The 21,075-nt window shown below is 40.0% G+C and overlaps 1 protein-coding gene across 1 annotated transcript in view; it reads right to left on the bottom strand.

The window, feature by feature from the left end:
* HCN1 (hyperpolarization activated cyclic nucleotide gated potassium channel 1) overlaps window positions 1–21,075 on the bottom strand; it is a gene marked incomplete at both ends in the record, with an annotated part of 159,038 nt that overhangs the window by 40,564 nt on the left and 97,399 nt on the right. The window contains one exon of the mRNA XM_083356618.1: window positions 18,630–18,791. Coding sequence (XP_083212744.1) covers window positions 18,630–18,791 — 162 coding nt within the window. The remainder of the gene's footprint in view (window positions 1–18,629; window positions 18,792–21,075) is intronic.

Here is a 21,075-nt window from a genome sequence, read left to right as displayed (position 1 = left end):
GCCTTAATTTAGAAGTATTCTTTGGCAAACTCTATTTAAATACAGCCCTGTTCTATGTTTAAAGGTGTGTTGTACTCTTTTTAGTCAGAAAGATGCATCCTTTTAAATATTGGCCTCATGCAGCTAAGGAACAACTAAGGGAACAATTATGTTTGTTGGGAAATCATCTGTGGAAACATAAGATGCCAGCAGAGAATGGATTATATCTATTTCACCATAACTTCTGCTGTGATATTCATGAGAGCCAGTACTGCTGTTGATGTCCAGAAGTTCAGCAGTCTTGGGAATTAATTGTAAATCTCCAACACTAAGTCCATTCTTTCTTCCAAAACTGGCCTGATAATAATGACAGCTGTGGGATCAGTACTGTTTACTATTTTTCCTTTGAACCCAATGGGAGAAAAAATAATGACGTGATTCTGCCCAGTTTTTTCTAAGTCACCCAGCTAGCAGGGCCAAGAATACAACACTTCCATGGTGCTTCTTGTCAGTTCAGTTCAATCCATCTTATTTATGACAAAGATCAGTTAGTTCCAGGCTTCAACAAATTTATGAATCTTGATTCAGGTATTGTTTTATATGCCTGGTTCAGAGAAGGTATGGATAATCATCATGGATTAACCATGGTCAAGTTGGTTCTTCCTAAAAGGAGAGGAAAAAACCTGCACATATACTACAGTACACGTTAACAGTATCTGTAGTTATACAACAGTGTTTAACTTGAGTTGGGTGGGGTTACTCCTAGGGAAGTCTCCCATTGTTAAGAGATCAATTCTATTGCAACATGGCAGCTTTATTCATTATCACCATTCATCCATACTTTGACATTCAAAGGCAAATTAGCTTTCAAGGTTGAAGGTTGTTGCCTAACTGAGGCTATCTTTTCTTTCCTTCAGCTCTTTGTTACAGCTGGATAGCTCCAGCTGCTACAATCTGGTAGCAAAGATCTGCAAAATTGCTATTGCTTCAAAGCAGATGCTTCTGCTATGCTGAAAACAGAAAGCAGATTTACTGTATAGCAGTTTCTTGGGATATTTTGAGCCTAAAATACTTAGACTGTTCATTTGTTCCCTCCGCCCAGTGCGCTCCCAGAGAGGGCCTCCTCAGGGTGCCGCCGTTCGGAGAATGCTGTCTGGTGACCCCCAGGGGGAGGGCGTTCTCTGTGGGTGCGCCTGACCTGTGGAACCGTTTACCGGTTGAGCTCCGGATGGCTCCCGACCTTCGCTCCTTCCAACGCGACCTAAAAACCTATTTGTTTGAACAAGCCGGCCTGGTCTGATGGGTTTTGTTTTAATTATTGTTTTAATGTAATTTATTTTCTGCATTTGGGCACTAGGGTTTAATTTGTTTTTAATTTCTGTATTTTGGGTACTTTGGTTTTTATGTCCCTGTTCACCGCCCTGAGTCCTTCAGGAGAAGGGCGGTATACAAATCAAATAAATAAATAAATAAATAAATTTGTTGTACACTGGCAAACTCATGCTATTTCCAGCATTTGTGAAAAAAATGATCTTTTTACAGGTTTAGCTCAAAACAACCAAAAACTAGCTGAAAGGGGATAAAGAGAAATTTCTGGCTCCTGTATTTCATAAATACACTACATAATTATTTAGAGTATCAAGCTATAAAAATATCTATTTTTAAATATCAGATTTAATTCATGTATTAATTTACGTTATATGACTGTAAACATAATATTTTTTCTTCTGTTTTCTCAAGAATTAGGCATGAAAACCAGCTGGGTGACCTTGAGCCAATCATTCTCTTTCAACATAACCTACTCACATGGTTGTTATTGTGGAGATATTGGAGGAGAAAAGAATATGTTTGCTGCCTTCAGTTATTTATAAAAAATAATAAAGGCAGTATAAAAATTAATTTGTTGATTAGTTAATTAATACTGGCAAATAAAAAACAGACACATCAATATTATGGAATTTTTTTCTACTTCCCAATCTCGACTACAATTCTGGTGATTTCCCTTGTAAGTACTAACCAGGTTTGAGCCTCCTTAACTTTTCTTATAATTTTTATTTTCACATTAAACCAAAATTACTAGATACATCCATCTAGCTGGGCATTAATTAAAACAGACAACCAAATAGTAAAGGTAAAGGTTCCCCCGCACATGCGTGCTAGTCGTTTCTGACTCTAGGCGCTGGTGCTCATCTCCGTTTCAAAGCCGAAGAGCCAGCACTTGTCCGAGGACATCTCCGTGGTCATGTGGCTGGCATGACTAGACGCCAAAGGCGCATGGAACGCTGTTACCTTCCCACCGTAGTGGTCCCTATTTTTCTACTTGCATTTTTACGTGCTTTCGAACTGCTAGGTTGGCAGAAGCTGGGACAAGTAAGAGGCGCTCACTCTGCTATGCGGCACTCGGGATTCAACCTGCCAAACTGTCGACAATCTGATCGACCAGCTCAGCGTCCTAACCCACTGAGCCACCGTGTCCCTTAAACAACCAAATAAACCACCATAAAAACACAATGTAAAAACAATTTAAAGAATGAACAATATCATTTCATAACAATAATCTTTATAGAATTTTAAATTTAAATTTTCAGCCCCCTAAGAATTTATTCCAATAAGATTTGAATTTTAAATATCAAAGTTTGAACTAGTGGATCAAATAATCATACTGATGATATCAAATAGTTCTTATGAAGCTACTCAGAATGACATAAATTAAACACAAGAGAAAGTACATTATACATCCTTTGATCCTGGTACTTATTTTACTATTTAAGTGTTAAGGGAGAAGAGAGCAAAAGAAGATCGAGAGAAGAAAAGGAGGAAACATCTATGTAGCTGGGTTTGATCTAAAGATTCTCTAATTCAGCAACCAATGTGCTATGGAAAATTAGATCCTCATGGGAAGCTTGTGTGAAAGACATCAAGAGTATAAACCTCTCTTGCTATTATTATATTAAAAACTGTTCACAATGAAATGAGAAATATATAATGTGAAGCTACTATTTTTTATTTTTTATTTTAATTCCATTTATATCCCGCCCTTCTCCGAAGACAAGCTTAGCAGTAGCCTTCATTCTATGTATATGCCTGCTTATTAGGGCTTTCACACACACCCCAAGCGACATTAGTACAAAGTCAGCTTAATTGCCCCCAACAATCTGGGTCCTCATTTTACCTACCTCGGAAGGATGGAAGGCTGAGTCAACCTTGAGCCTGGTGGGACTCGAACCTGCACTAATTGCAGGCAGCTGGTGTTACTTAAGGAGGCATTAGCCCACTGCTCCTCCAAGGCTCTTTGGCCAATAGACACTGAGAAATCCTTTACTGATTTGTCTAATTCTAATCAAAAGCTATTTGTGTGAATACATATTATTTCTTGTCCATTATCTTGCCTATTTACTTTCATTAGCTAAACATGGGTTCTAGTAGCACAGGGGAAGGAGAAAAGCTGCATATAACTGAATAAGCCTATTTTAATGTTCGTATGGAGATAGAGAAAATCAACAGTAAAAGGCTTAAAGAGATATAAATTTGTGGATATGGGTAGAAAAACATGCTACTTTCTTGTATTTATTGACTAAAAACATAATAAATCTGATGATTAAAGAACCAGTAAAGAAACAGATCATTAATGAAATTTTCAGGGCAGGTTTTGCAGTTCTATTCATAGCTACATCAAAGTAAAGCCCAACTGAATTCAGTGGTGCCTTCCTCTGACTGAAACCATTGAACTTATGACATATACTGAACAATGGAATATAAAATGAGAGCAGAGCCCACTCCTTACTAGCACTGATGTTACCTAGTTTGGGTAATGAAATATCTCAAAGAAAACAACCAAACTCAGAGAGAGCAAGGACTCCTCATTTCAATCCTGAGCTACAAATATTCTCCTTTATCGGTTGTGACCTTCAACAAAAGATCTTTGTCAGCTGAAAGACAACTTTTAATTATAATTAGAAATACAAACTATCCTCACAAAAGTATGACCACTTCACTTTTACTATGAGCTAGGACTTTCATTAAAAATAATAATCACAGTCTTCAACCTCTTCTTGATAATTTGTCTTGTTCTCTGGCTTCCTCTATGATGTTTTGTCTTGGGAATTATGTTGCTACCACAAACCCTATCGAAGTCACTGCCAAAATTAATTTTTAATGTGAGAAAAGAAAAGAAACTGTATTCAGTCAGTTTAATTAATTCAGTTTCTGACATGACGCTGTTCAAGTTTTGTCCTGTTCTTTTCCATTTTTAGAAGTATTGGCCCATTGACATATCCCTCAAAACCTTAGTTGGCTTCTGTCTAAAATTAGACTGTTTGGCCTAGTACTTTCCTTCATTCACATCTTTCAGTTCAACTCCTTGCAATTCTTTTTTAGCACATGATATCAGGCTCAATTCCTATCACAGCCAATGGGTCAACATTTGGTCGATCCAGAAAAAAATCAGAAACTGCATTTGCAGTAAAAAATTAGAAAGAAAAAAAAGAACAATGCAAACATTAGATGATGAAATCTAATTTATGGAATCTTAAGCTGTTATTAAGACTTTCAGAAAATTCCAATTCAATTTTTTACAACATGAAGAGAACCAATATAAGCTTCTATGCTGTTAGAGCCATCAGCCTTAGGTAGACCAGACATGAAACATGACCAGATAAGCTAATTCTAATTTATTGTAAGGTTAAGAGAATCCTGCAAGTCTGAACATACAATTCTCCTGCTGCTACCTTCACAGCTCAGTAACATAAGAAGCGTTCCTCTCGAGCCTCTTGTTCTGCCCACCATGCAGCTTTGGACTATGCTCCCTCTTATCTTACTGTTGTCCAAGAAGCATCTCTTTACCCTTTCTCCCAAGGTTATTCTCACATACCATTACAGAGTCCAGATCCAACTCGCATGTCCAAAACCTAAAGATGATTGGAGGTATAGTTCAATAATATCTGGAGGGTTTGGTTCTTCAGATTTCCTTATAAAAGATTTTTTTCTCCTTCTGTTCAATTGGAGACTGTCTGGACAGTACCTACAGTTTCCTTAGCAAAGATTTTCAGATGTAGTTTGCCATTGTCATCTTCCTACAGCTGACTGAAAGTGACTTACTCAAGATTCCCAACTGGCATCATGCTCAAACGGTAGGACTAGAACTCACGCCTTGTGCACTACAGCAAACTGACTGCCAAAAAAAGAGTTATTACCATCAATAGCATCAAAAGACTCAAGTGTTAATATCTCCCACCCATAGGTTATACTGGAATATTGCTAACAATGGTAATTTTGTTTACTTCATTTTCCCATTCTTAAGGTAATTTTCTTATTTTATTTCAAAGATGTTATTAATAGCTATTATTTTATCTATTAATGTTTAGTTTTTAAACTGCTTTCTTAGGACTAAGGTATTCTTAAAAAAAGAAAACTATATAAAGCAGTTCCCCAGTTACTGCATGCCACCCAATGTTTTCTGAAATAGAACTGCAATGAATTTGATGAAAAGAATGAATTATTCAAAAGGACAAGTCCAAAATTATCAAGCTCAAACCCAGCTGCATTGTTTTAACATTTTCCTTATTCATTCTGTTTTCATTTTAAACCTTCCTTTTGAATAGAAAACAAGTTAACATCCACAAACAGAGCTCCACTCAGACTGAGCACCAACTCAGTCCTCTACAACATTGCAAGACATTTAAATACTTTATTAGTTCCTCTGATCAGCAACACCACCATCACATCATTATTTTTCAAAAGGCAACTGGACTGACTCTTTAAATTGCTCAGAGAGAGCTATGAAGTGGTATATAAATCTAAGTGTTATTGCTATTGCTATTAAGTCTGCAGTTAATATAGACAACTTTTCCAATTACTATGAATGGACAGTGTTAGATACTGGGTTTGTTGCTTGATTGACGAGATGAAGCGAGTGAGTTCAGCAAGAATCATTCTTTATTCGTGTGCAGGAACTGAACTGAGAAACAGGGCTGTGAATGCAGCAATTTATGCCCTGGCCTCTAGGCGGTGGCCAATAGGTTTAAAGCAACCTATTGCCACCCTAGAAGCAGTCAATGGCAGCGCTGGAGACAGGTTGTCTGAGGAGCTGGAAGCCATTAGCCAGCTTCCCTGCTTAAGCAACCTTCCAGCAATTAACCCCACATAATATTCTTAAATAAGACTAAGCCCAATACATTACACCCCTCCCCCCTAGAATGTACACACATTATAACAACAAAGGAATGATTACAGCAATTACAAGTTTTAGAGAGATTCAAAAGTAGTATGCAAGCATACACATTTTCCCGTACTTGCTAATACAGAGGCTCTCCTGGCTAGCATCAATCAATGACACATACAACATTATAGCTCAGTTATTTTGGAACAAAACCTTGTAAATATGCAGGCGGCTTGCGAACCCTCGTGGAACGCCTGGGAGAGCCAGGCACTCCCTGGCCTACCAGCTTGCCTGTCGGACTGGGTAGACCAGGGTCCATAAGATCAAGCAAGTCTGGCTGATTCAGAATTCTCTGGCTGGCCATTTCAGGTTGGCCCACCCCAGAGTCCAATCGTTCCACAGAGTTAGCACAGCAGCTGTAGTGTTCTGGTTGACTCCTCTGTCAGGGGTCTCATGTTGCACTCCTGAGCTTTGCCCCCCTATGACCACCTCCCCATTGCTCTGACTGCTTGGGACCTCAGAGCATATGGATTGATCGACCTGGCTGCCGGTTTGCGGTTTGTGGATGGGACCTGAGATGAAGTCCTTGCTTTGTGGCCATTCTAGAAAATGCTTTCTAAGCTGATCTATGTGGCAATGGACAACTCGCCCACTCTCTAGGCTCACTTCGTATGAGAGGGGGCCCGATGTTTTGATGATTTTCTTGGCACCAACAAGTTCCCATGCCCATAGTTCCGGGCCCACACCCTGTCACCCACTTACAACCCCCTCAGTGGGTTCTGTGCTTGGTGTGGAATGTTGGCAGAGCAAAAAGTCGGCCAGTCTGTGGTGCCAGTCTCCGGTCACTATACGCTTCAATGATTTTTTTGTGGTGCGCACCATTCGTTCGGCTTGACCATTACTGTATGGGTGAAATGGAGCCGATGTTGCATGCCTAATGAGGTTTGCCCTCAGGAAAGCCTGAAATTCTGCCGCAGAAAATTGGGCCACATTATCGGACACTATGACGTCTGGTAGCCTGTGCATTGCAAAGAGTTTCCTAAGCACCTGGATGGTCCTAGCAGTAGTCCTATTTGTGACTGGTATAACTTCCAGCCATTTAGAGTGGCTGTCAACCACTATAAGAAAGAGCTGTCCCTGAAAGGGCCCAGCGAAGTCTATATGAATCCTCGACCAGAGTGTGTGTGTCTCCTTCCACCTGTGGATGGGAGCGTTTGGCATTTCAGGCCTTGACTGCTGACATGTGTAACACCCGTGTACCTGAGCTTATCTAATCCTGGCCACCATAAATAGCTTTGTGCCAAAGCTTTCATGTGAACAATAGCTTCATGAAGTGATTGCAATACTCTGTCCCTTAATGAAGTGGGAACAATGACCCTGTTCCCCCATAGAATACAATCCTTATAAGCTGAGAGCTCGTGTCTCCTAGTGAAATAGCTCTGGAACTCTTGGCCAGGGCTTTTTTGTAGCCACCCTGTGTGGACCCAAGATAGCACTCTGCTTAGAGTTTTGTCTGCCGCTGTTTCTGCGGCTATGTCCCCCGCATAGAGGGGAAACTCTGATAGGTCCTGAATGGACAAAACGTGGGCTGCTGGGGCTGGATCTGGCTCGATTTGAGGCAGTGGAAGCCTGCTCAGGCCATCTGCATGGCCCATGTCCTTGCCGCGTTTGTGAATTAGCTTAAAGATGTAAGCTGATAAAAAATGGACCATCTCAACATTCTAGGGGATAAGATGTGGAGTGTCCATCTGTCTGTAGTGAATAACCCCAGGAGCGGTTTATGGTCTGTGAAGACCATGAAGACCCTACCATACAAGTAGTCGTGGAATTTTTTTACTCCAGTTACTATGGCCCATGCCTCCTTATCAATTTGTATGTAATTACACTCTGTGGAGGACAGTGTCCTGGAATAAAAGGCAATCAGAACTTGAGTCCCATTGCTTTCCAAGTGACCTAGGACAGCCCCCACCCCATATGGGGATGCGTCACATGCAAGGCAAACTGGCATCGATTCCTTAAAGTGAGTGATCGTGGAACTGACAGACAGTAGAGACTTCAATTCCTGAAAAGTTCTTTCATGAACACTAGTCCACTTCCACACAGTATTTTTGTCTAAGAGCTGGTGTAACGACTCTGCCACTGCGGCCTTGTTAGGAAGGAACACATGGTAAAAATTTAGGAGGCCTAGGAATGCCTGAAGCTCTCCTTTCATTTTGGGGCTGGGTGCCATCTGAATGGCTTTTACTTTAGACTCAGTGGGGTGGATGCCATCAGCATCTATACAGTAACCCAAGAACTCAGTTGAAGGGACTCCAATACTACACTTATTCTTTTTGAGCTTGAGGCCTGCATCACACAGCCTTTGAAGGACGGCTCTGAGCCTCCTTGCTAGCACCTCAGTGGACTCATCGGCAATGAGCACATGATCAAAATAGGGGCAAACCCCCGGAATGCCCTTGAGGGTCCACTCCATAATGCCTTGAAAAATGCTGGGGGCTATGCTGACTCCGAATTGCAGGCATTTTACTTTAAATGCCCCTCTGTGGGTTACAATTGTCTGTGCTGTGGCTGTGGCCTTGTCAACAGAAAGCTGTTGGTAGTCCTGAGCCAAGTCTAATTTTGCAAAAATTGTACCACCTTGCAAGGATGCTAGGATGTGGCTTACTACTGGTACTGGGTATGCATGCTGTTTGAGTGCACGATTAATTGTGCATTTGTAATCGTCATAGGTTCGGACCTCCCCATTGGCTTTTAGTGGCGTTACGATTGGGGTCTCCCATTCACCCCCAACTACTGGCTGAAGTACTCCCTGTTCTACAAGTTTATCTAACTCAGCATTTATTTTGTGTTTAAGAGCAAATGGCACCCTATGATGTTTAATCCTGAGCAGCACTACAGTAGGATCTAGTTTAAATGTTATTGGTGGACCTGTGTACATCCCCAGAGCTGAGTCAAACACATCTGCGGATTCCTCGTATACTGTTGCTAGACTTGCGACTTGCGTCTGGCTGATTCCGGTTACTTGGATGCCTAGTGCATCAAACCAGTCGAGCCCGATCAGGCTCATTCGCTGACCTCCTTCTACGACAATGTCCAGGTGCCAGAAAACCCATTAAATTTAACAGCTAAAGTGGCCTCACCCTTGTCTGTGGCTCTAGCATTCTGGAAGTCGGTTAGTACAATGTCAGATGGCCTCAGCTTGGGTCATCTCTTGCTGCGATTGCAGATGAAATTAAATGTCTCAAGTAAAATAATGGATACGGCTGAGTCTGTGTCCAGCTCTATCTTGCAGGGACCCCTTGCAGCTCCACCTGCAGTCTAAACTTTGGCTTAATAGGGCAGCAAGCTCCCATGCGGCAAATACTTCTGTGGCTGGAGCAAAACCCTACACTATACTGTCCCGGGGCCCCAGTACCTCTCCTCGTCAGAATGCCCGACTGGAGATTCAATTGCCGGTCCCTTTGGTGACCTCTGCAGATGGACGCGATGTGGCTTGTCTTTCCGCAGGCCTGACACGTGGCTGTCCGGAACCTACAGTCCATGCGTTGGTGGCGGCCTCCACATCCTGGGTACCTAAGGAAGGGATCTGCCTTGTAAGTTGCCCCTTGTTGCTTGTTGCTGTGAAGCTGTTGGTCATTGTGTCTTTGTAGCTTGTCGACTTCTGTATTGTCTTCTGGATCTTCCATGTGTTTGGCGTCCTCATGGATGGCTTCCTCGTGCTGTGCTGTTTTGGCGGACCACATGGCTCATACAGCTACGCTGGCGGCTTCATCTGCCATGATCTCTTTCAGTGTGTCTGGGAATGACAGTGTCTCTTTGGCGAAGAGTTTTTGCTGTAACTCTCGATTCTGGAGACCGCAGACAAGCCAGTCTCGTAGCCTCTCCTCGACGTCAGAGAACTGGCACAGGCGTGTGGCCTGCCTCAACGCCACAATGAATTCAGATGCTGTTTCACCTGGTTGCTGAACCCTCTGCTCGAATGCATGGTGCCAAGCGATTACCGACAGCTTGGGCTGGAAGTGGTCTCTGAGCCATTTCTTCAAGTCCATGAATGTTACGGACTCCAATGGCATTGGCACGAACAAGTTCTTAGCGATGTCAAACGTGGCTGGGCCACACACACACAGGAGCGTAGAGGCGTTCAGGCCATCCTCGGCAACTTTTTTTTAAAATCCCATTTATATCCCACCCTTCTCCAAAGACTCAGGGCGGCTTACAATCTAAAGCACAATGTGCTTAGCAATGGCACTTGATTCGTGCGTAGATAGTTCTCGACCCTGGATAGATACGAATACCATCTTTCCGGGTGAGCTATATCAAATTCTTCCAGCTTTCCTACCTTTGCCATTTTGGCTGGTCTTCACGGCTGGGGCTCGTTGTCATCTTGCCCTGCTCCTCCGTTGCCCAGGGACTGGTCCTTTGGGCACGTATTCACTAGCGTGGCTGTGCTAGGCCGAACATAAGGGGGGAATTGCCTTTCCCACCAAGTGTGTTCAGCCTCTCCCCTAGTGACTTTTCAGCTCAGTTGGAGGAGCAGGATCCCACCTTCATCACCAGTGTTAGATACTGGGTTCGTTGCTTGATTGACGAGATGAGGCAAGTGAGATCAGCAAGAATCATTCTTTATTTGGTTGCAGGAACTGAACTGGGAAACAGGGCTGCGAATGCAGCAATTTATACCCTGGCCTCTAGGCAGCAGCCAATAGGTTTAAAGCAACCTATTGTCACCCTAGAAGCAGCCAATGGCGGCACTGGAGATGGGTTGTCTGAGGAGCTGGGAGCCATTAGCCAGCTTTCCAGCTTAAGCAACCTTCCAGCAATTAACCCCACATGATATACTTAAGTAAGACCAGTGCTTTTTTTGTAAAAGAAAAAGGTGCCGGAACTCACAAATGTCATACAACCCACCTTGCCTACCCTACAAGGTTCCATCCAAAAAAGGTGCCGGAACTCCGTTCTGAGCGTTCTATGAGAAAAAAAGCCCTGAGTAAGACTAATCCCAATATATTACAGACAGGAACCTTAGAAAGGGGTGAGAAATGGAAATGTTGACCTTTCTTTCTTTCTACACTCCAGGGTTCTGGATAGTTTGGGTCTTCTGATGTCAGAGGATTATGGCAAATTGCTCTACTATTATCGATTTTTAAAAAGTATTCATAATTTAGCCTTATACTAGCAGTAAATACAATATTAGGAAAAATACCACATTAAGATAAAAGTTCACTTATGTTAAAAGAGGATTGAAGAGTTGTATTGATAACATTTAGTGACATATGTTCAATTCTACACATCCAAGGCTTTCAGAGTGAAGAGCTAATTGCAAATGATTTAAATAAACAAGCAAATAAATATAAAGTTCTCTTCTGAGTCTTATATGTGTAAATATTTCAATGGAAGTGAGTTAGATTGTTTTGGTTCCTTTTATTTCATCCTAAGTATGAACAGTATTTCCATCTTAAAGGAATACTATGACTTTCCCTAAAATATAGCTGTGGGATCCTTACACTATCTTTGAATACTTTTAATATTTTTAAGGCAAACTTAATCCGTCATAGTCAAAATATCAATTCATTCAAGAATGAGTTAAGTACAACGGTGAAACAAAATTGGTCCCAATTAAAACAAGTTAAATGTTGACAACTGTTTCTTTTTCACCAAAATACAGAACTGTGAAACTGAAATGAAATATGTGCTATTTTAATATGCCAATTGTAGAGAAGGACTGAACAAATATTAAATGGAATCATTAAGTGTTAGTGGAGATGACTGTCTGCTTGCTTTTCTGACTTGAAGATTTTATGTGGAAATAAGTCCCAGTAGTTTCTTTGGAACTGCCTCCTACACAACCATGTGTAGAGTTAATTCATGTAACGTAGGCAACTAGTTCTCCCTGAGTTTCAAAGGTGATTGCACTGGGATTGCTTTTCACTGTCTTTTATGATACTCTCTGCATGACACAATACAAAATCTTTCTTTCATTCTGACTAGCTCATTTGAGAGTGCTTTTGTTCCTTTCATTGAACACCTGGCTTACAAAACTCTGTAAAAATATGCATTTTTAGGTTCTTGTGTGTTTGGGGGAGGGAGCTATCAAAAAAGATGAATACCAAGAGCATAGGGTTGATCAAGACATAACGCTCAGCAACTTGGTGACCTACTTTTTTATTAGGGTAATTACGTTTCTGAAGCTATGTCACCGTTTGAAAACCTACACTTGCAGGATGTCAGCAAATGCACAACTGATCAGCTAAGAATGTCTGAATGACTTCAGAGATTGGTAGAAAAATGTAGGAGACTCTGACCACAATAGTCAAAAATGAAAACTAAGAAAAAAGAGAAAATGAATGATGCAAGTAAGTCAAAGAAGATATATCTAAGAAGAGAACATTTATTTCACATAAAAATAATTTAGAATAGATAAATAGAATTGTCAATAATGACATGGGATAGCTGGAGCAATAGTAACAATGAAAATGGTGCAGTAACAATAGTAATAATAATAGTAATAAAGAAAACAAAGGTAGTACCAATAGCAATAGGCACCTTGGGTGCAGTCACGAAGCAACTAGAACACCACTTGAATACTACTGGTAGTAACAAAATCACCATCAGTCAATTACAAAAGGCAGCTTTGCTTAAAACAGGTTACATCCTCTGTTAACACCTTTAACATCATCAAACATCCACAACTGCCTATCCCAGGACCTTGGGAAGGATTTGATAGATGGACAAAAATGCCAAATCCAGTCTGACATCAGGCTGATTGCGTGATGAACCATGGAATAAGTTAAAAGTTGCTAAAAATTTTGAAAGCAGTGTTTAATGTAACAAAAGAGTTCAGTGGGGTTCAATTTTAGAGTCTATCAATTTCTGCGGTCATTATAGGCAAAAAATAGGTTAGTGGCTTAGGTGTTGGGTTGAGACTAGGTAACACAGCTTTAGGTTCCTAGCAAGAGCTCACTCTGTGATTTTGATTCAATGTCATGCTTCCATTCAGTCTATCTCATAAGTGTGCTGTTGTGAACACAAAATGACATCATAATGTAACAATAATGAGGAAAACTGCAATATTAATATACTTTATTGATATGGTGGAATCTCCAGCTAGAATGGGGGAGATGATATTATTATTATTATTATTATTATTATTATTATTATTATCATTATCATCATCATCATCATCATCATCATCATCAGGTTGGAAGGGACCTTGGAGGTCTTCTAGCCCAACCCCCTGCTCAGGCAGGAAACCCTATACTATTTTAGACAAATCGTTTTCCAGTCTCTTCTTAAAACTTGCAATGTTGGAGCATTCACAACTTCTGGTGGCAGGTTGTTCCACTAGTTAATTGTTCTAACTGTCAGGAAATTTCTTTTTAGTTAAAGGTTGCCTCTCTCTTTGATGCAAAAAGCAGCACAAGCCCTCTCTCTGAAAAGAGTCCCAGGAGGCTTATCTGATCATTCTTAAGAAAATGCAGTCAGTCTCTGGAGATTCTCGTAAATAGACATTTCATCAAAGAATGCAATGCAAAGATTGTCTGTTCCTGACAATCAGTTAGCTACAGTTGGTGGAAGAGAAAGCTGTTTGCTTAGTGTCCTGCAGAAAAAAAAATCTCATGCATTTTTTTCTGGCAATTTATGCAAGAGAATTTGCTTCTGAAATTTCTTTCAAGGGTGGAGAGAATCTTAATGAATTTCTCACATGTGGATAGAATATGATGTGCTTGCTGTTATGAATGAGGAAGGGAATGAACATCCTGTCTTTTGTTGTCCAATCATCTTTCTAGTAGTCTGCAGTTTTGCTTCCCATGCCTCATTTAAATTTCAATGACATTCAATGAATAATTTTTGTATACTTTTTCAAATTGGGAAGTAAGACTGCTAGAAAAAGTTAAAAATAATGGAAGATGCATACACAAAAAACAGTTGCAGTAATATTGTCCATCATTTCAACAATACAATAAAAAATGCCAAGGTTAAAAAAAATCTCAAGCACTCTGAGAATGAGAGCCTTTTTCAGCATATATATATATATATATATATATATATATATATATATATATATATATATATATTTAATTCCATTTATATCCCGCCCTTCTCCGAAGACTCAGGACGGCTTACAAGCTTAGCAGTAGCCTTCATTCTATGTATATGCCTGCTCATTAGGGCTTTCACACACACCCCCAAGCGGCATTATTACAAAGTCAGCTTAATTGCCCCCAACAATCTGGGTCCTCATTTTACCTACCTCGGAAGGATGGAAGGCTGAGTCAACCTTGAGCCTGGTGGGATGCGAACCTGCACTAATTGCATATATATGAATATTTGTTAAGATTTCAGCATACCTTTTGTTTAACTTTAATACAGGTGAAACTCAAAAAATTAGAATATCATGCAAAAGTTCATTTATTTCAGTAATGCAACTTAAAAGGGGAAACTAATATATGAGATAGACTCGTAACATGCAAAGCAAGATAGTTCAAGCCATGATTTGTCATAATTGTGATGATTATGGCTTACAGCTCATGAAAACCCCAAATCCACAATCTCAGAAAATTAGAATATTGTGAAAAGGTGCAATATTCTAGGCTCAAAGTGTCCCACTCTAATCAGCTAATTAAGCCATAACACCTGCAAAGGGTTCCTGAGCCTTTAAATGGTCTCTCAGTCTGGTTCAGTAGGAATCACAATCATGGGGAAGACTGCTGACCTGACAGTTGTATAGAAAACCATCATTGACACCCTCCATAAGGAGGGAAAGCCTCAAAAGGTAATTGCAAAAGAAGCTGGATGTTCCCAAAGTGCTGTATCAAAGCACATTCATAGAATGTTATGTCAGGAAAAGGCCATTCAAAAGTGTTGGGGACTTTCACAAGGAGTGGACTGAGGCTGGAGTCAGTGCATCAAGAGCCACCACACACAGACGGATCCTGGACATGGGCTTCAAATGTCATATTCCTCTTGGCAAGCCACTCCTGAACAACAAACAACGTCAGAAGCTTTACCTGGGCTAAAGAAAAACAGACCTGGTCTGTTGCTCGGTGGTCCAAAGTGCTTTTTTCTGATGAGAGGAACTTTTGCATCTCATTTGGAAACCAAGGACCCAGAGTCTGGAGGAAGAATGGAGAGACACACACTGCAAGATGCTTGAAGTCCAGTGTGAAGTTTCCACAGTCTGTGTTGATTTGGGGAGCCATGTCATCTGCTGGTGTTGGTCCACTGTGCTTCATTAAGTCCAGGGTCAACACAGATGTCTACCAGGAGATTTTGGAGCACTTCATGCTTCCTTCCACAGACAAGCTTTATGGGGATGCTGACTTCATTTTCCATCAGGACTTGGCACCTGCCCACACTGCCAAAAGCACCAAAGCCTGGTTCAATGACTGTGGGATTACTGTGCTTGATTGGCCAGGAAACTCGCCTGACCTGAACCCCATAGAGAATCTATGGGGCATTGCCAAGAGAAAGATGAGAGACATGAGACAGAACAATGCAGAAGAGCTGAAGGCCACTTTTGAAGCATCCTGGTCTTCCATAACACCTCAGCAGTGCCACAGGCTGATAGCTTCCATGCTACTGCATTGAGGCAGTAATTGCTGCAAAAGGGGCCCAAACCAAGTACTGAGTACATATGCATACTTATACTTTTCAGAGGTCCGATATTGTTCTATGTACACTCCTTGTTTTATTGATTGCATGTAATATTCTAATTTTCTGAGATTGTGGATTTTGGGTTTTCATGAGCTGTACACCATAATCATCACAATTATGATAAATCATGGCTTGAACTATCTTGCTTTGCATGTAATGAGTCTATCTCATATATTAGTTTCCCCTTTTAAGTTGCATTACTGAAATAAATGAACTTTTGCACGATATTCTAATTTTTGGAGTTTCACCTGTATATTGACCCCTAATACTTTGATCCCAATACTTTTCCTTCATATTTCCTAGATCTGCTTGTAAATTCCCTTTGGACTGATGAGGAATCTGGACCTTTTACTGAAAGTCATGGAATTATTATTGCACTTAATTTGCTAATTCCATGGAAAATAATTGGCTGCATAATCTATTCCAGAAGTGCCAGATTGATTCTTCATCCTAACTGCAGAACATAGAAGAGACTACATGGAAAACTAAGAGTAGAAAAACATCTCTCTGTTTAGTCACTCAGGCTCAGGTTTTGTAGTGTTAAGATATACAGTAGTCCAAGAGAAATTGAGGTAATCACACTGCATATCTATGGTATATTTAAAGCCATGGACTTTTCTTTAGATCAGTAAGAGACAAGCATTAGGTACAAGTTTCTAAATCCAGTCTTCAGAATAATGACTTGCAATTATTATTCTCCTTTTATACATCACTTCCCTATACTCCTATGCCAATTCTAATCTATGCAATTTTCATTGACAGAAATTCATTATGCGAAATTACTATCAGATATGCTATGTCAAAAAAACTATTTGGGGAAGTGAAAATTTTGCAGAAATAAAATTAATGTTTGCTTTGCATCAGCAGAATTTTAAATGTGTGATCATTCAGAACATGTATAGGATTGAAAATGTTCCTGTTTTATAATATGAAATTTATATCTATACAAATTGAAAAACTAAACCAAAGTTCTGAACCAATAATCTGTATCTGATCTTTACTTGACATAAAACATATAAATGTTGTGAAATGTAACCTTGATTTCCAAGGGGCGGGGCTGAAGAGAGCAGAGAAGCAGCAAAGCATGGAATGTTTGGTAGGAGGTAGAGGCCTAATATGACTCTTCCCTAGTGACTCTCAGAGTCTATCTGTAGTTATGCAAATGGTTGCTTTAGTCTGGCAAGAGTTCTGTCTATGGATTAGGAACAATAAAGAAGCCTGAAGGAAGTAATTCCACATGTCTTTCTTGGTACCAGAGTGATGAGGGAAGATGACAATAATTGGTTCAAGTTAGACATGGTTCTTACTTAAATATGTTAAAATCTTGCTTTATTTTTTAAAAAAATATTGAACTACTCTACATTTAGATCATGCTAACATGTTAACAACTGCACACTTTAAGCAAACATATGGGGTTTGTTTCTTTGCTTCTGATTTGTCATATTGAGTGAATTCTGTCATTGTAAATAATGAGTCATATTTCAGAAAAACATACGAGTCAACTGTGGTTTATTCAATAAAAAAAATCATATACCAATAAGTGTTAATTTTTTTGGCAGCCATGTTTGACACAACAAGTTTTGCAGTTGCTTAATCCTTTCTAATCAAACACTCCAAAGTTACCTTTCGGGGTGAGAATATGATTAAGAAACTACATAAGCTGTACTAAGCCAGTTAATTGCAACTCTACTTCTCCTTAATTTTAGTTTTGTTGAGTGTGTGCCACTAGACAATATTCAGTTTTATACTATCATTTTCTTAAACCTTTTTTTAACCTAACTGCCTACTTTATCAGTCAGCTTCTTATGACTGTGAAGAACCATTTTTTCCAAAAATAAGCAATAAACTCAGTTTATTTTTATACCTTTATTATTTTTAATAAATTAAATTATTACAAAATAACATTTTATATTGGAGGGGAAAAAATCAGTTTTAGCACAGAAAGTTGAAAGCTTTTCAGCTATGGAAGAAGAGATTTTTCATTTAAATGGTAAACAATGTTTTCTATACTCCGGTTCTTCTATGGTTGCTCAATACAGTATATTCGAAGATGATCTGACTTGTCCTCCACCAGTATGTTATTAGAATGAGCATCATGTTCTAAATGTGATGGTGGTAAAAGTTGGCAGCTTATAGACTTAAATTATGTTCAATTTGTAGTGTAAGAGCAACAACACTAATTAAATTGATGGTTCATTTTATAGCAAGATTTTAATGTTTACCATCTTTGGAAAATGAATGGTTTGGTGTCCACCAGCAAATACCCAATATTGTTTTTGAAGATCCTATTTAATCTATTACACTAGGTGCTTTTTTTGTAAAAGAAAAAGGTGCCAGAACTCACACATGTCATTCAACCTGCCTTGCCTACCCTACAAGGTTCCATCCAAAAAAAGGTGCCAGAACTCTGTTCTGAGCGTTCTATGAGAAAAAAAAGCCCTGATTACACTGATCATATTCTATCCAGAGATGTATAAATGGTGGCATGGCATCCACGTGCAATTTACTAGCATATTTTTTTATGGACCCCGGAGCCTGATTTTGCAATGTAAAAACTGGGAAATATAGAGCCAAATTTCTTTCTTCTTCCTTGAAAATACCTGAAACCCCTTCCTAAAATAAACAAATCCTTGAATCAATTAAATTATGTATTATTGTTCTAGTACTTCAATTTATTTTCACATTCCACACTGAGACAGATTTGAAATTCAGCAATTGACAGTATTTCCACTGCTAAGGACAATAGGTTCTTAATTAACTTCTCTTTCCTTACCATTCTGACTTCATAAGCTTAAAAAAATGTCTGAAAAAAACACAATGAAAAATGAACAATACTTACAACCATACCATTTAGGGACACCCAGCAATCTTCTGGGAAATCTTGAAGCAATGGGACCAAGAACTGAAGGCAACCATCCCAATGGCAAAGAAGCAACATCATTCCAATGAGATTGAAGATTCTCACCACAGCACTGGCAAGATCGTAGGTCATGTGGAAAATCTGCAGATAAAATTACAGACAATATGTGGTCATCAAAACCAAGATGTTACCATTGAGTTATACCTCATTAAGGAAAAACCAATAGTGGACAACAGTCCAAATCCTATAAAGTAGTGCCATCAAGTTTATGTCCAGAAAAAAATCCTTAGAAGCTGACCAGAACTGATAGTAAAAGGCAATCATTTTAGAAAGGCATAATGGGCAAATTTGTACTAATCCATTTTGTTTATATCAGTTTAACCTAACATTTAGTAGTATCCAGCTACATTAAATTAACATATAACTTCACAAGAATGTCACTAACTAATCATTAAATCGATATTGCTTTTCTTTTTTCTTCCATTGATTCACTTTTTTAGTTTTACATTTTTTAAATTAAAGACAGGTTGATAATTTATTATATGAATTTACGTTTACGTTTACGTTTTATTTAATTTGTATACCGCCCTTCTCCCTAGGGACTCAGGGCGGTTCACAGGGCATATAAATAACAATACAATACAATACAAAAGTTAAAACAAAGATTAAATCAGTGCCCAATTAAAAAATAATAATGTAATTCTAAAACAACAATTTAAAACCCAGCTCCCCCGTCAGGCCAGACCGGCTAATTCAAATAAATGGGTCTTCAGGCCACGACGGAAAGTTCGGAGGTCTGATGCCATCCGGAGCTCCACCGGCAGTTGGTTCCACAAAGCCGGGGCACCCACAGAGAAGGCTCTCCCCCTGGGGGCCGCCAGTCGGCATTCCCTGACCGGAGGCACCCTGAGGAGGCCCTCTCTGTGGGAACGCACAGGGCGGAGGGGAGTTGAAGCCGGCAGCAGGTGGTCCCCGAGGTACCCCGGACCCATGCCATGTAGGGACTTAAAGATCATAACTAAGACCTTGAACCTCACCCGGAAGACAACTGGTAACCAATGCAGCTCGCGGAGCAAAGGTGTAACATGGGAGTACCGGGAAACTCCCAAGACAACTCTCGCGGCCGCATTCTGTACCAGTTGGAGCCTCCGAGTGGTCTTCAAGGGAAGCCCCATGTAGAGAACATTACAGTAGTCAAGGCGAGAGGTCACGAGTGCATGATGCACAGGGCATCCCGGTCCAGATAGGGTCGCAACTGGCGCACCAGGCGAACCTGGGCGAAAGCCCCCCTAGTCACGGCCACTACATGATCTTCCAGGGTAAGCCGTGAATCTAGGAGGACTCCCAGGTTGCGAGCCCTATCCACGGGGGGTAAGAGCTCCATTTCTTCATGATTTGTTGAATGATGACAATCGTATCACCCTGAAGTAACTGAAACACACCCTGGGTTACACTAAATACAGTATTAAAGAATCAGCAGGAAAACCTAATGCAAAAAGTAACAAGTTCCTATCCTCCAAACAATTGTAACCATCCATTTTTATAGCTAAGGAAAAAAAGCAAAGTTAGTGGAGAAGAATAATCTGTAATATATAAAGTAATAATGTAATCAGAAGAAAAAAATGAGTCTTAAACATAGTAACAAAGAAAAAGAAGAAGAGAGAGAATTGAGTGATTGTCCCAAGTTGGTGTAAATTTAAAAATGAGCTTAGTATGGAAGGACCATTTAGAAGGAACTTGGAGAATCAATTATAACCCCCAGAGGTTGAAAAGAGCATAAGAAAGAAACACAGTATATGACTTTGGTCAGGCTTTCAAGGTTTTGTAACAATACCTTATTACAATAATAGAGTACACCATTCCTGGTTTTCCTGTAGACATAAGACATGAATGAATTGCTGCCTATGCCACCCTGGATTTCATAAATTATTATTAGCATCGTATGGATTCACCACCTTGAAGTCCTTGAAGTTATGGCTGTCACAGCACTCCTGTGATTGTGATCTGGGTACTTGGCCACTGGCTTACATGACAGTTGCAGCATTCCATAGACACATGATCACCTTTTGCAACCTTCCCTGCCAGCTTCCCACAAGCAAAGGCAATAGGGAAGGCATCTCAGAATGTTGTACTTTGCTCTGCTAAATGGCTTGCAACTGGCCCTACCTGGTCCTACTCTTGCAGGCCACTTGCCACACTGCCCTGTCCAACAACAGCCATTCTTAGCCCGGTTGTGCTTGCATCATGACTTACCACTCTGCCAGTCTGCTTGTAAGCTACCTGGGACTCACTTAACGACTTGTGATCCTTACAAAACAATGCAATAAAGAGTGCTGGAATTGCTGTTGCTAAGCAATGTGATCATGTGACAACATACTTTATTATTGTTTATGGAAATTCTGGTCCCAATTGCTGAGGACTAGCT

Source organism: Vipera ursinii (genome assembly GCF_947247035.1).
Source record: "Vipera ursinii genome assembly, chromosome: 2".
NCBI lineage: Eukaryota > Metazoa > Chordata > Lepidosauria > Squamata > Viperidae > Vipera > Vipera ursinii.
This window is presented reverse-complemented; position numbering and strand designations above follow the sequence as displayed.